Genomic DNA, 15249 nt, shown 5'->3' with positions numbered 1-15249 from the left:
CAGTGTCAGTGCTGGGAATGGTATTTTCTGAAATTCTCACATGTGGATCCATCCCATTCTTACCACAGAGAAAGCCGAATAGACAACAGAGTTTGTATCTTCAGTTTGTCCTACAGTGTTTGGCAACTTAACAATGTGATCCTGATAAAATGTTATCTCTGCACATTCTAAAACGTATAAAGGGAGTCTGTGTCTAAATCTGTGTTTTATTTGACATGTTACATCATTTCATTTAAGACAAAGAACCTGTTATGTGCTGAATGAACACTGTCCTGGTGAATTGAGAAGTTTTAATTTTGTGAGCAAACCATATGAAAAAGTATGTCTCCATCAGTTAAGTAGATCTATTTTGAGTGTGCTCTTAAGCTTTATAAGACTGAAATTTTCCACCAAATTAATAAGTAAATTTTTTTTAATGTATGTTGCCCCTTTGGAGTTAGAACTGTGTATATGGTTGTGCAAAATGATAGTTACATTTTTGACAGTTCGTGTGTTTTGTTGAAGGGCATTTGGTCCACTTTGGTGCCATGAGGACATCACACCCAAAAATCAGAATTCAAAGAGTGCTGAACAACTCACCAATTTTCTACGTCATGTGGTATCCGTGTTCAGAGATTCCAAATCAGGTACCTCATCCTATTTCTACAAAGCCCACATTCAGCGTTTTTCTGATGGAGCTCGTTCTCCCCATATAGCTACACACTGTGTATGTATTTATGTGTGCGTGTGTGTGTATGTGTGTAAAATCCTCCGTTTGGCAGCAGTAGCCAAGGAATATTCACAGGAGGTATTGAAGCTTTTTCAGGTGTGCCTAATTTAATGATAGTTAATGTCACATATAGCGGCATGATGCTCCATCAAATGATTTCCCCAGTGTCTCTGTTCTCTTTGCTTCATTTCCTTCACTACAACACAACTGTGCCTATATTAATTTTATTTAAAGGCCATGAGAAAGAAATTTTATTCGCTGTCATCAGACTCAACTGGGAGAAAATGGTCTGTCTTGCAAACTGGGTTTTTTTAAATAAGAATAATTTTTCAATAAAATGTTTTTGGCTTTAAAAGTATTTGCTGACAAGTCCTGAGCCAGTGACCACTCAATATTCTGAACACGGTCTGATGCTAATTTAGGCACTAGTAGCCGCACAATATTCGAGCCCTTAGCTGGATTCCATTCAGATCAGCTTGGCCAGGGCTGATATGTGTGTGAAATTTAAATTTGGTTCCTCAGCCTGATAAACAGCTATCTCTGCCTTTTCTCACTCAGCAGGCTGGCCATAGTAAATATGTCTCACTGGTTCTTCTGGCTGCTCTGATAATTAGCACATTTTACAGTTTGAAACATTCCAGATAAGCCACATATCTTTTCATTATCAGAGGATACATGCTAAGAAACAAAAAATACTGTTAAACTGAAATGGGAAAGTTGTTCCCAGAATGGAATTGCCATTTCTTGAGTTTCCCCATTGGAATTTCTTTGAAGTATTAGAACTGCTTTTATTGGTATTTCCCCCACTTAAAAGTCATTTCAATAGCCTTAAAGGAGAAATTTTGTGATGCATGTGAACTCTTCATCTGTGTAAAACTCTTGATGGTATGCTGCTGCTGCTAAGTCGCTTCAGTTGTGTCTGACTCTGTAACCCTATGGGCAGCAGCCCACCAGGCTCCTCCATCCACAGGATTCTCTAGGCAAGAATACTGGAGTGGGTTGCCATTTCCTTCTCTGCTTGATGGTATAAAGATAGTAAAAATGAGAAAAAGTATGAATGCCATATATAGCATGTTCTCAGAGCATGCTTCAGGCTGCTTAGAACATTCTGGGCTTCCCTGGTGGCTCAGACAGTAAAGCGTCTACCCACAATGCAGGAGACTCGGCTTCAATCCGTGGGTCGGGAAGATCCCCTGGAGAAGGAAATGGCAACCCACTCCAGGACTCTTGCCTGGAAAATTCCATGGACAGAGGAGCCTGGCAGGCCACAGTCCATGGGGTTGTAAAGAGTTGGACACGACTGAGCAACTTCACTTTCACTTAGAATATTCTGTGTCTTTTCACATCTTTCTCAAGATATTTTTACTCACTACAATTTTCTTGAACATGGCTGCTTGCTGCCTACTTTCAATATAGCACAATAAGATGTGTTCCTGGAAACGCTTGTATTAGTCAGGGTAGCATAGGTGCTGTAATAAATAACCCCCAAAGCTCAGAGACCTCACACAAGAGGCTGTTTCTGGATCTCATAACAGTCCACTGTGGACGTTTGGGAGCAGCTTTCCACCTGGTGCTTCAGGGACCATCCCCTGATTCTGTGTCTCTGCCACCTGCTAGGCTCAGAGGCCTCTACTCAACCCTCTGTGTCCAGGGGCAGGTGGAGGAACAGAGTGCGTGGAGGGTCACCCTGGAGGAGTTTGCCTGCTAGCCTTGAGCGTGGCGTCCAACGCATCTCCCCATGTCCCACTGGCCAGAACCCAAGCCCAAGGTCACATCTGACTGTGAGGAGGGCTGAGAAATGTGGCTTCACTGTGTAACAGGGAGAAAAGGAAACCTTTTTCTTTTCTCTGTTGTTGTTTAGTTGCTCGGTTGTGTCCGACTCTGTGGCCCTGTGAACTGTAGCCTGCCAGGCTCCTCTGTCCATGAGGTTCTCCAGGCTACTGGCGTGGGTTGCCATTTCCTCCTCCAGGGGATCTTCTCTACCCAGGGATTGAACCCAAATCTCCTGCACTGCCAGTTGGGTTCTTTACCACTGAGCCACCTAGGAAGCCCCTTCTTTTCTCTGCCACTCATTAAATAGCTTTTCCCAAAGGACATCATCTTAGGGGGTTGGGGGTCAGCAGTCCTACTAGAACACTTCCAACAGTATGATTTATTTTATTTTATTTATTTTTTTATTTTTTGGCCACACTGTGTGGCATGTGAGATCGTAGGTCCCTGACCAGGAATTGAACCCACACTCCCAGGCAGTGTAAGTGCAAAGTCTTAGCCAGTGGACCACCAGGGGAGTCCCTCCAACAGTGTGATTTAAAGAAATTTTATTCATTACCATGGACCTCACCTCCACATATAAAATGGCTTAAATAGAAAAAATATGTTTTGAAAAGCAAAACAAAGATGTAAAAAATGATTTTGAAATATCCATTCATAGGTTGTGAACTACCTTTAAGGGTTAAATCTTGTGTTTCCTACCCTGAACGTGTCTGAGTCTGTTTTCCAGGACACTTGGTTGACACTGCAGGAGCATTGTCTTATTTGGTGTACTACGTGTCCCAGGGCTCAGCCAGCCAGGCAGCAGCACCAGGAACAGTAACAGTGAATTTTCCCTCCTGGTCCACGTTCATGGAACCATCAAATGTGCCCCCAGAGCCTCTCCATCACGGAGACAGCACAAATCGCTGTTTTGATCAGGCCCACTGACTCGCGTAGCCTGATTTTTCTGCACATAAAGAGGTGCAACAAGTGGGGGATTTAATGGCCCAGAATTCAGCCATGGATTTTCCCTTACGTTTTCATTTTATTGTGATCAGATGGTTTTCTGAGGGCTGAGATTACCTTCATGCTGTTGGAAGAACAAACACTCAGGAGGTGAAAGCTGAACCAGTCCCTGCCTTCTTTGCAATGCCTGCACCTCCACGTCTGCCTGTTTATGGGTGATTCTGAAGAACAGGGAGTTTGGCCCAGGCTTTGGTTGCACTTGCGTACATGTGTGTATACGTGCTAAGTCGCTTCAGTTGTGTCTGACTCTATGTGACCCTATGGACTGTAGCCCGCCAGGCTCCTCTGTCCATGGAGTTCTCCAGGCAAGAATACTGGAGTGGGTGGCCTTGCCCTCCTCCAGGCGATCTTCCCAGCCCAGGGATCAAACCCATGTCTCTTACGTCTCCTGCATGGGGAGGAGGGTTCTTTACCATTAATGCCACCTGGCTGGTCAGATCCACTCATCACTTGCCTCTTCATTCACAAGACTTGTGTCTAACAGACTCTCGTATGACAAGGGAGCGAACATATCCTATGTGAAAAGTGCAGAAGACTGATGCCGAACAGTAGCAGCGCAGTAACTAATAATACATTTGTAAGCACCAGTGGTGTGTCAGACACCACCCCAAGCCCTTTCTAAGTTGATTTCCACCACCACTCTTTGAGGTGGATGCTCTGATTCACAAGGTAGAGACAAGGAAACAGGGTCACAGAGAATACATTTCTTTCCCAGCATCCCAAATCTCTCATTTTAAATCAGGACCATATTGCTCTGAAGCTTTCTACTCCACAAAGCTTGCTCCAAACTCTTTCTATTCCACTGTGCTCCTTTAAGATTGATTCAGATTTGGTTTTAATTTGTTATTTTATTGAAGTATAGTTGCTCTACAATGCTGTGTTAAAGTGAACATTTCTACTGTATAGCGATGTGAACCAGCCTTATATATATACATATCCCCTCTTTTTTGGATTTCCTTCCCATTCAGGTCACCACTGACCACTGAGTGTTCCCTGCGCTATAGAGCCGGTTCTCATTAGTTATAGGAATTCCCAGATGGTGCTAGTGGTAAAGGACCCGCCTGCCAATGCAGGAGACGTAAGAGACGCCAGTTGGATATGGTCGGAAAGATCCCCTGGAGGAGGAAATGGCAACCCGCTTCAGTATTCTTGCCTGGAGAATCCCATGGACACAGGAGCCTGGCGGGATCCAGTCCGTGGTGTCGCGAAAGGGGAAGCAACTTGACACACAATCATTAGCTATCTGTTTTATACATGGTAGTGTGTGTCTGTCAATCCCAATCAGAGTTCATGTTTAAATAAGTACCACCAGCAGGGGGCACTGTGCAGTCAGCCTGCTGTAAGCGCACAGATGACTGGTGGCCTCGGTTAGCAGCTGAGTGCTGACCTGCTCCCGCCCCTGTACCCTAGGTTTCCACCTGGAGCAGCACCTGAGTGAAGTGGCGCTGCAGACGGCCCTCGCCAGCTCTTCCCGGCACTATGCCGGCCGGTCCTTCCAGATATTCCGGGCCCTCAAACAACCTCTGTCAGCACACGCCTTGTCGGACCTCCTCTCCAGGCTGGTGGAGGTGATCGGCGAGCACGGAGATGAGATTCAGGTACAGAAGGAAAGCTCGGGCAGCCACCCTTCCCTGCATGCAGGGATGAGGAGTTAATGGCTTTCTTTGAACTTTCTTCCTCCTGCCAATTATCCCGGCCATTCAGACATGTATAATTTATTTAAAAATTCTAGAGGTTGACTTTTGTTTTTCCAAATCTCTCTCCAGAGGGGGTGCTGTTCTAGAAATTCAGTGGACACTTTAATTGAGCCAATAACTGAAATCCTTTGGCAACTCTTTGTTTTTATTGATTTTGTTTGGTGGGGCCTAGGGGAGGTATTTTGTCTTGTTTTTGTCTTTTTACTAACAACCTGAGATGCAGTTGTGCAGCCTGCTCACCCAGAGAAGGGGAGAGGGGTTCTATTGTGTCTGCGCAGAGCACCACTCCTGTCTGAATGGCTGGCCTTCCATAAACTGAGAAAACCTAAAGAAATAGTGGGCAGAGTAGATGCCCCAACAGGACCCTGTGGATTGTGGAACCCGGAGGCTGCAGAGCTGAACAGTTGGAAAGCGAGGTGCATTACAAGCTCTGTAGCTGAGGCCAAGCCCTTCTTTTCTATCAGAAATGTTCTGCATCTCAGAGGGCTGTACATCTGGAGACTTCAGCATTTTTTTCTCCTCTGGCCATTGAAAGCACACTTTGGAATGCCCCGAGTCACAGCCCTCCTCATCCTTCATCTCTTAATCTCTGGCTTCCAGATGTTGCCACTCTGTATTTCAAATGCCCACCATCCCCCTCAGCAAGGGGCCACGCTTGCCGACTGTAGCCTTGCCCCTCCCTGTTGGGTTTTGAATGAGACTGATCTGTTGAAAACCTCACATCTAGGGAGAGAAATCATCATGATTACCTGCTAACTCCTAAGCCATCTGAGTTTCCTAAGTAGCCCTTAAAATTTCTTTGTAAATTAAAGTAGCCTTGACTATCCAGCTTTCAAAGATGGTATCAGTATTTGAATAAAGTTTGAATCCATTAAGTTTATCTTCAAGATGCTAGCAGTGATTGTAAGTGGCGCAGAATGTTGTCTTTGTGTGTCTGGCAGGGCTATGTCATGGAAGCCCTTCTTACCCTGGAAGCTGCCGTGGACAACTTGTCTGACTGCTTGAAGAATACTGATCTCTTAACTGTACTGTCTCGGTGAGTATCAGCTGAACAGTATTTTAAAATCAGATACACTGTACTGAATATTTTGGAGAAGCTTAGACTTTGGGCAAAGTCTAAAGAGCAAATCTGGTTTTTTGAAGTCTGTTTGTGACCCGAGAAAGTATGTATGACATTTCCTTCAGTTTAAAAAAAAAGGAAATTACAACAGACACATATATACACAGGAAGTTAGACAATGTGTTATTTCTAAGTAACACAAATATTAGTTTTTTCAGTTTCCTATTTGAGTATTTTTTCATTTTTGTATAATTATCCTATTTATCACATTTTATAGAAACAAGCTAAGCATTCTTTTTAAATGCATATATGCAAGACTTATCTGATCCATCGCCATAAAAACATTTGAAATAAATGTTGATTTTACTTGAAATTTCTACCTTAGGATCTTTCTTTTTAGTTTTTAATTCCTTTTGTTCCTGTCAATGTTTAATAACCCATTTTAAATCATTCACAGTTCCATATTCTGTTTGGAAAATTAAGCTCATCTTGCTTGAAATTGAGTCAGTAATGTTATAGTAGGTTGGACCTTGTTTCATTTTTAAGGTGAACATCTTTATAATAGGTAATTTTAGTGTAATTACTAACATCATATATATTTATCTGTATAAACCCACAGGTTAATCTATATCAGTAAAAATTCAGCAACAATGTTGATAGAAATAGACTTAGAAATCATTTTTCATAAATTTTATAAGTGCAAAAATTGTCCTTTAACACAAGCATTTACATTTTTCTTTCTAGATATTTCTGTATCTGTTCTTTTTATCAGTCAGTTAATAGAGTATTAACATTTATACCTATTAGATATATTTTATTTCATAATTATTCTCACCTAAATTCAAACAAAAATTAAATGAATGATCAGTAAACTTTAGAGCCAGCTGCTTATTTCTTTAACTTTTCAATAAGTTAAAGGCAGTATTTGGTTTTGTTGTTTTGTTAGTGAGGATTGTTCCAGTTAAGTTTGGTTTTTCACAGCATTATGTTTAAGAATTAGGAAACATATTCCTTTTCATTTAAGAATGTGGAAAAAATGATTAGAAAGTAATATTTCCAAGGAATGATTTCCCCACGTTGCTGATGGATCTTAAAAGGACTAGCCTTTCACTGAAATGCACTGGATTCCTACTGAACTCTTTAATTTTTATACCCAGCTCTTCATCACCAGACTTAAGCTCTAACACTAAACTGACAGCTAGCAGAAAGAGCACAGGACAGCTCAATGTGAACCCTGGGGCAGCTAGCGGCAACACAGCAACTGCAGAACGCAGCCGGCATCAAAGGAGCTTCTCTGTGCCCAAGAAGTTCGGTGTTGTTGACCAGTCCTCAGACCCACCTCGGAGTGCCACCCTGGACAGAATTCAGGCCTGTACCCAACAAGGCCTCTCCTCAAAAACCAGAAGCTCATCCTCCTTGAAGGACAGCCTCACTGACCCATCACACATAAACCATCCAACCAACCTGTTGGCCACCATCTTTGGGTCACGGTGGCTTTGATGGAATCCGATTTTGAGTTTGAATACCTAATGGCCCTGAGGCTGTTGAACAGACTGCTGGCTCACATGCCACTTGATAAAGCTGAGAACCGAGAAAAGCTAGAGAAACTCCAGGCGCAGCTCAAGTGGGCAGACTTTTCAGGGTTGCAGCAGCTGCTGTTGAAGGGGTTCACCTCCCTCACCACCACCGACCTTACCTTGCAGCTGTTCAGTTTGCTGACACCAGTGTCCAAAGTATCCATGGTGGACTCATCTCAAGCCATTGGTAAAGCTCACACTCTTAAGTTCTGGTCATGGTGGAACGTGTGTTTAGTGTAATAAGATAATGTGGGCTTAGCGCTTTTAATGATTGTGTTTAAAAATGGCTCTTTGGGAATAGTTTTTCTTTTAAAATTTGTATAGAAGTTTTTCTTTAATTATTTTAAATTTATTTTTTAATGTGCTGGGTCTTTGCTGCAAGCAGGCTTTCTCCAGTTGTGGCAAGTGGGGCTACTCTTCCTTGTGGTGGCTTCTCTTGTTGCAGAGCACGGGCTCAAGGGTGCGTGAGCCTCCGCAGTTGTGGCACGTCAGCTCAGTAGTTGCTGCTCCCAGGCTCTGGAGTGCAGGCTCAATAGTTGTGGTGCATGGGCTTACTTGCTCTGCAGCAGGTGGCATCTTCTTGGACCAGGGATCGAACTTGGGTCTCCTACATTGGCAGGAGGATTCTCCACCACTGAGCCACTAGGGAAGCCCTAGAAGTCTTAACTATGTATATTGTAGATGTTTTTAAGGCAGTTGCATAAAAGGGGCAAGAATAATACATGAGATTTTTCTTTCTGCTTTCCAGATTGCAGACAGTGCTAGTTTATCCCATTGTTCTTATACAGACATTTTCTCTTTTTCTTAACTCTTAAATCTTTTATTTTTCTGAGCCTTTATTTTCCTCTTGAAAATTCCTTTGGTTCCCTGTTGTTTTGAATTAAATCAGCAAACCAGATTTTTAATACCATGGCATGTGGCCCGCAATTCTCTCCAGGAAGCCAGAGCTTAATACGGTAGAACTAAGCTGCTCCTCATCATTTCAAAGAATCTTTCTGATAACTTAAATTGATTGGCCTGTGTCTTTTCAAACAAGTTTTCCTTGAAATACATTTTTTTGATAAAAACTTCAAACTAGTGCTTCAGTTCATTTTAATCCACTTTTTAAAATCTATGCCAACAATCATTCTTATTTGCAACAGTTGATAGCATGACAGCACTGTACCTGAAAATTGTGAATCTACTTCAGTGCCTGCTTTGAACGGATGCCATTGTGGTGTACATTTATCATGGATTTTATGTTAGATCAAAGTTACTTCAAAAGGCTGCTTTTGCATCTCCTCGGAATAAAATCTATAATAGGCCTTCCTGCTGTTAATGGCTCAAATGCCCCATATTCACGTGTCTCCTTTTGTATCTTCTCTAATCCAGGGTTTCCACTGAATGTCTTATGTCTTCTGCCCCAGCTGATACAGCATTTTGAAAACCCCAACCAGTTCTGTAAGGATGTAGCTGAGAGAATCGCTCAGGTATGCCTTAAGGCTTCACCCTCAGGCAGATCCAAGACCCAATGTTGGACAGCGGTTACCAGGCGTGGGGTGATACGTTTCATAAACCTGAAGAGACTAACTGATATCACTAGTAATTCACATTTCTGGGTGGCTGAGTCACATGGTCATTTCATTATTGAGAAAATAAGTGGGAAAAAAAACTGGTGAAAATTAAATGACTAAGTATTCTGCAGCTGCCCCCAAAAATGTATCGATCAGTTTTCCAGGCTGCTAGGGCTTAGAGCAAAATTGCTAACATTTCTTCCTTATTCATCAGGCTGTTGTATCACTAGTTGACTTTCTTCTCATAAAAGGTTTGTTTGGAAGAGAAGAACCCCAAACTTTCCAATCTTGCACACGTCATGACTCTTTATAAAACACACAGCTACACGAGGGACTGTGCCACGTGGGTCAATGTGGTCTGCCGGTACCTTCATGAAGCCTATGCTGACATCACCTTGAATATGGTTACCTACCTGGCAGAGGTAAGTTCCTGAATTGAGGATAAAGTCTATTGTAGTTTCTATGGGTAAAATAGTGGGCTTCCCTCATAGCTCAGTTGGTAGAGAATCTGCCTGCAATGCAGGAGACCCAGCTTCTATTCCTGGGTCGGGATGATCCCCTGGAGAAGGAAATGGCAATCCACTCCAATATTATTGCCTGAAAAATCCAGTGGACAGAGGAACCTGGCAGGCTGACCAGAATCAGACAAAACTTAGTGACTAAGCCATCACCACCACCATGGGTAAACTATGTATGTGAAACTGATAAGAGCCTTAACCTCATTTATTCATCATGTATTCACTTACTATGTATTATCATAGATGCTGTATAGAATCAGTTAAAACAACTGATGCTCACAATAACTCAGTGATTACAACAGAGAACCTGAGAATCAGCGGGTTTAGTAATCTACAAGTGTAAGGTGTCACAGCAGCCTTTGAAATGATATATAGCTGCCTCCAAAGCGTAAACTCCTTTTTACTACCCTGGTACCTGTCAGCACATGCCAGAGACAGGAAGATTTTCTTCAAATTATTCTGGTGTTCAATCTTATTTAAGGACTTAACTATGTTTAATGGTTGTATGCTCTGAACTCATTAACAAAGCATATATTTTTGAAGATGCTCATTTTTCCACACAATAGATTTGTTAACGGATCAGTCCTTTTGGCCACTTTCGATGTGGAATCTCAGCATTTCTCTGAATCACTTCTATTATCTTTTAGTTTTGAACAGTAACTTTTTTCATTATGTCTGTTACAGCAATTTGCTTATTATTTTCCTTTCCTTTTTGAAAATATCATTGACTTCTTTCTTGATTATAAAAGCAGTATGTGTTTGTAGCAGAAAATTCAGAAGGTACAGAACAGTAAAAAAAAAAAAAAGAAAGAAAGAAAGAAAAATCATCCAAAATAATTTAAATTATCCAGAGAGAAACACTAGTAAGATTTTGTTGGGTGTCCTTACTGTGTTATTTGTCTAACACACACCCATTTACATCAGTGTTAGCATCATTTATTATATAGAAACTATATATTCCTTCTTTATTATTTCACTTAATATAGCTAATATCTTTTACTGTCTTTAAAAACATTCTATTGAATACATAGTATTTCATCATATGGATTACCATAATTTATGTATCCGTGTCCCTAGTGTTTGATTTTTAAATTGCTCACAGAGCTTTCTTGTTTTGTGTGGGATTTTTCTCTTTTTTTAACCATTATAACTAATGCCTTGGTGAAATCTCATACTTAAATCTTAGTATCTGTCTCTAGGTTTGGAAAAGTTCCTAAAAATGTAATTATTATTTCAAAAGATATGAACCCTTTTAGTTATCTTGATCTCAATTGCCAGATTATCCAAGTTAACATTTCCACCAATGATTTCTACCCTTTCCTATATCCTCCCTGGTTCTGTCATCAATTTGATAACTTATAAATGTATCTCTTTTGTTTTCATTTGTAATTTTCAGTCACTGTTGGTGTTTGATGCTTTCCTTTTGAGGTTTATTTTGTATTCCATTGTGTGAATTTTTTTAGGTCTTTAAAAAAATTTTTATAAGCATTTTTCTTTTTAAAAGAGCTTTTATTTACTTATTTATTAGGCTGTGCTGCATGGCATTGTGGGATCTTAGTTTCTCGAGCAGGAATCACACCCTGTGCCCCTTGCTGGGGAAGCACAGAGTCTTAACCACAGGACCACCGGGAAATCCCTGAATATTATGTTTATATATCAGACCTACAGCATTGCCTTTGATAACATCTCCACCTCTTCAGTAGTTAGGATTTTCTTTTCCCTTCTAAGGAAATGTGCAGTCATAAAGGTACTAGGAGGCCTTGGTGCTTCTGTGTGGAAATCTGGTGTCAGATGACTCACCCTGCGCGTTGCCCCCACAGCTTCTGGAGAAGGGCCTCCCCAGCATGCAGCAGCCCCTCCTGCAGGTGATCTACAGCCTGCTCAGCTACATGGACCTTTCTGTCGTTCCTGTAAAGCAGTTCAACGTGGAAGTTCTGAAGACCATTGAAAAATACGTGCAAGTGAGTATTGAACCAGGATGTTTCCAGACAGTCATTCCAGAAAGACAGCTTTTGCACGGAGCTTGTACTTGGCCACAGTTATATGGGTGCCAGGCTACGTGTTCATTTATCGATGTCCATAACACACTGAGAGCGGCCAAGATGGTGGCTGACCACCACCCTGAGTGGCTTCCTGAGGAGAAAGACAGGACCAGGCCGCAGTGCGTTCCTGAGCCTTCAGAGGACACGTCTCTGAAAGCATGTCCCGGCTTGGGGGGCAGGGGCAGGGTCTTGTTTGAGGGTTCTATTTCAAAGGAGAAGGAAGAAGCAACTTGTGTGTGCCTGGTTCTAGATCAGGTGTTTTAGATGAGAAGGGTTAATTCAGAGGTGAAAATTGTCACTTAGGGTCGAAGGAACTAAGGCTAAGAAATCGGCATACTTATACTTGAAAATACTCCAAAAAACAAAACATACTGTGTACTTGGTGAGTTTCAGAGTTCAAGGACAAATGCTCGGTTTTCTCTGGTTAAACTCATTGACTAAGCCTGACAATCTTAAACATTTTTTCCCAATCTTCACTTCACCAGTCACGTTACTTGCAGAATTTGCAAATGCTAAAAATGATTTTCAAGCTTTTTTTTTCTCCACGTGGCATTGCTCCAATAACAGTTGTACCATGTGGTAGGTGTTCGTTATTGCTTTCTCACTTGACACTCACGAGAGACAGAGGGTCAGTTCACATCTTGCCCCTTGTTAAAAAAAAAAATTGTTTTGTTAGACTACCTGTTCTTAGTCCTGTGGATCATCCCTGGTTCTTGAGATCTTATCTTGAATGGTGGCTAATTTCATATCAAACCATGACCTCCCTTGTGCAGAATTTGACAATGAAGGGAATGCGTTTTACTTCATGTGCTTTATTCCAAGTCCTAGGCAAATAATAACGTTTATCAGGCTGATTATCCGTGTGCAGTAGTTTTATGGGAGAAGTGTCTCGGTCTGCCTGGGAGTCGTCAGAGACACAAAGATGGTGAAACACAGTGAGACTTAGAGAAGAGTAGGACTTTGATAAGCAAGGAGAGGAAGGGCATTCCAGGATGAGCGAATAGCATGAGGAAAAGCGCAGAGGTTAGTGACATCGGCCGCTCTGGCGAATTCCAGGGCAGATTACCCATGTAGGGCTTGCTCAAAGAGTGTGGACTCCTCCTTGTCCACCAGGGGGAGCTCCTGAAGATGTTTAAGCAGGGAAGTGGCTTGAGCTGAAGATTCTGGAAAGATCACTGTAGCTGGAATGGGTTTGATGGACCCAAGGAGAGGCTGCAAGTGGGGAAACCAGTTAAGAAACCACTGAAATAGTCCAGGGAGGATTCAGCTGAGTCCGTGCCAACAGGAATGGAGGTGGGCAGGGGTAGGGGTCAGATTCTCAGGAGGGAGGGAAGAGGGGGTGAAGAATGGTTCCCAGACTCCCGGGTTAGGTCATGAGAAGGCTGAGGGCAGAGGTCAGATGCCCAGGAAGCAAATGGAACAGAAAGAGCCAGAGAAGCAGGGAGCGTGGGTGGAAACTGGAGGCAGGGAGAATCTTGAGGAGTGAGGAGACAGTAGCATATCTGCAATGAAGGGTGGAGATTTTTTGTTTTATTTTGCTTTTCAAATTAAGGAAGTACCTCATTAGCAAAAGCGGTACCTTGTTATTTTAGCCTTCTGTTTATTTAAATGTGGACAAAACTGGGTTTTTTTATTTGCTTATTTCCTAAATGTAGCTCCTCTTACAGATAAATTATCTTTTTTATGTCATTTGCCTTTTACTTACTAAAGAATTTCCTGTACTGTTTTAAATTAGTGAGTTCTGACAGGTCATGAGGAGTGTTAGTAGCTAGGAGCATGTTAGTTTTTTTTAATGAAATAATTTTTTAAGTATTGACTGACTGTTTCATTTCCTTCAGAGCATTCACTGGAGAGAAGCTTTGAATATTTTGAAGCTGGTGGTTTCTCGATCTGCCAGCCTAGTTTTGCCTTCCTACCAACACAGTGACCTCTCAAAGATAGAAATACATCGAGTGTGGACGAGCTCATCCAAGGAATTACCTGGAAAAACCCTAGACTTCCACTTTGATATTTCAGAGGTATGTTAACTGTTTCCATAAACTTTAGCATGAATACACAGTGGCAAAGTTCAAAACTAGCCGCCTAGAGAAGGGGAGGCTTACATTTATGTCAAATGAAAGCTTCTAAGGCCTAATGAGGTTCTGTTTATTCTCTTTTTAAGAACACATTCACAGGGGCTCTCACTTGGCAGCTTTTAAAAATAGAAGCTAGCCTCAGTTATATAAAAACGATTCCACAGAAAAGACAATTTTTAAATGGAATGATCTTAAACATTTTAAACCATGACCTTCACTCATTCTTTATCTGACTGCTGCCACGTCCTGTCTGGTATCTGCAACCTTGTTTCCTGAACTGTAGCCAAACCAGTGAATGACCGAGATTTATGGAATCTGCCCTTATGGTCATTCCCCCAAGCCACACTGCTTTTTTTCTTTAATAATTTTTTTAAGTTGATATGTTGTATTTTCATTTTTATTAAGTTCCAATTTTTTGGGTGGGGTCACATGGCATTCAGGATGTTAGTTGCCCAACCAGGGATCAAACCCACGGCCCCTGCAGTGGGCACATGGAGTTCTAAAAACTGGACCATCAGCGAAGTCTCCCACAATGCTTTTTACAATACCACTATTTAAATTCTTAGCTTAAGAAAGAAGGGAATGTGGAGAGAAGAGACATATGAACCGAACTAAGGAGTCAGGAAGAAAAGAGGACACGAAATAGTCCGATTTACCTGCTGGTCCATGAACAAACTTTTGGAAACCTGCACTTAAGTGTGTTAGTCTAAGATATAAAAATACATTTGCTTTCCTGTCTCTCTTACCCCATGACCGATAAGCCCCTAAAGCAGAAACCGTGGTCTGTCCGCTTTGTAATTACGGTCTGTACAGTGTCTAATGCATGAACGTACTTCATACATATTCTTCAGCATGGCTGAATCCATCAGTTCACTAAAGAAATAAACTAGGTCTGCTGACATGCAACTTACTGGCTCAGTTGTAGCCAGACTGGGTTTTTTCATTCGTCTCATTGACCATTCAACACTCAGGATGAGACACTGTTTATTGCTACTGTTGTGATATTTATATATGACATTAAGGTATCAAATCAATATTTTTCCATTTTAAACAGTTTATATTGCTAGGGTAGGAGAGGGCGCTTACTCTTTTACTAAAGTTTATTCTGTTCCAAAGAGGTACAGAAGACCTGTGGCCAGTCAGCTGCACGTCCCAGAGACCCAGTTGCTCCAGAAAGATGGGCCTGGAGAGACAGGTGGAACACTCCCAGCCAGTGTCTCTCATCTCTGAATGTGGGCCT

General features: G+C 41.9%; 1 protein-coding gene across 1 annotated transcript in view; it reads left to right on the top strand.

Moving 5' to 3' along the window:
- The window catches only part of FRY (FRY microtubule binding protein), a 331149-nt gene that overhangs the window by 278387 nt on the left and 37513 nt on the right, over positions 1–15249 (top strand). The window contains 9 exon segments of the mRNA XM_042254804.2: positions 505–626; positions 4898–5085; positions 6126–6220; positions 7402–7721; positions 7724–8008; positions 9193–9290; positions 9626–9796; positions 11713–11853; positions 13773–13952. Coding sequence (XP_042110738.1) covers positions 505–626; positions 4898–5085; positions 6126–6220; positions 7402–7721; positions 7724–8008; positions 9193–9290; positions 9626–9796; positions 11713–11853; positions 13773–13952 — 1600 coding nt within the window.

The sequence above is a fragment of the Ovis aries genome, chromosome 10, assembly GCF_016772045.2.
Source record: "Ovis aries strain OAR_USU_Benz2616 breed Rambouillet chromosome 10, ARS-UI_Ramb_v3.0, whole genome shotgun sequence".
NCBI lineage: Eukaryota > Metazoa > Chordata > Mammalia > Artiodactyla > Bovidae > Ovis > Ovis aries.
The sequence above is the reverse complement of the archived record's forward strand: the minus strand, read 5'-3'. Positions and strand labels throughout refer to the sequence as shown.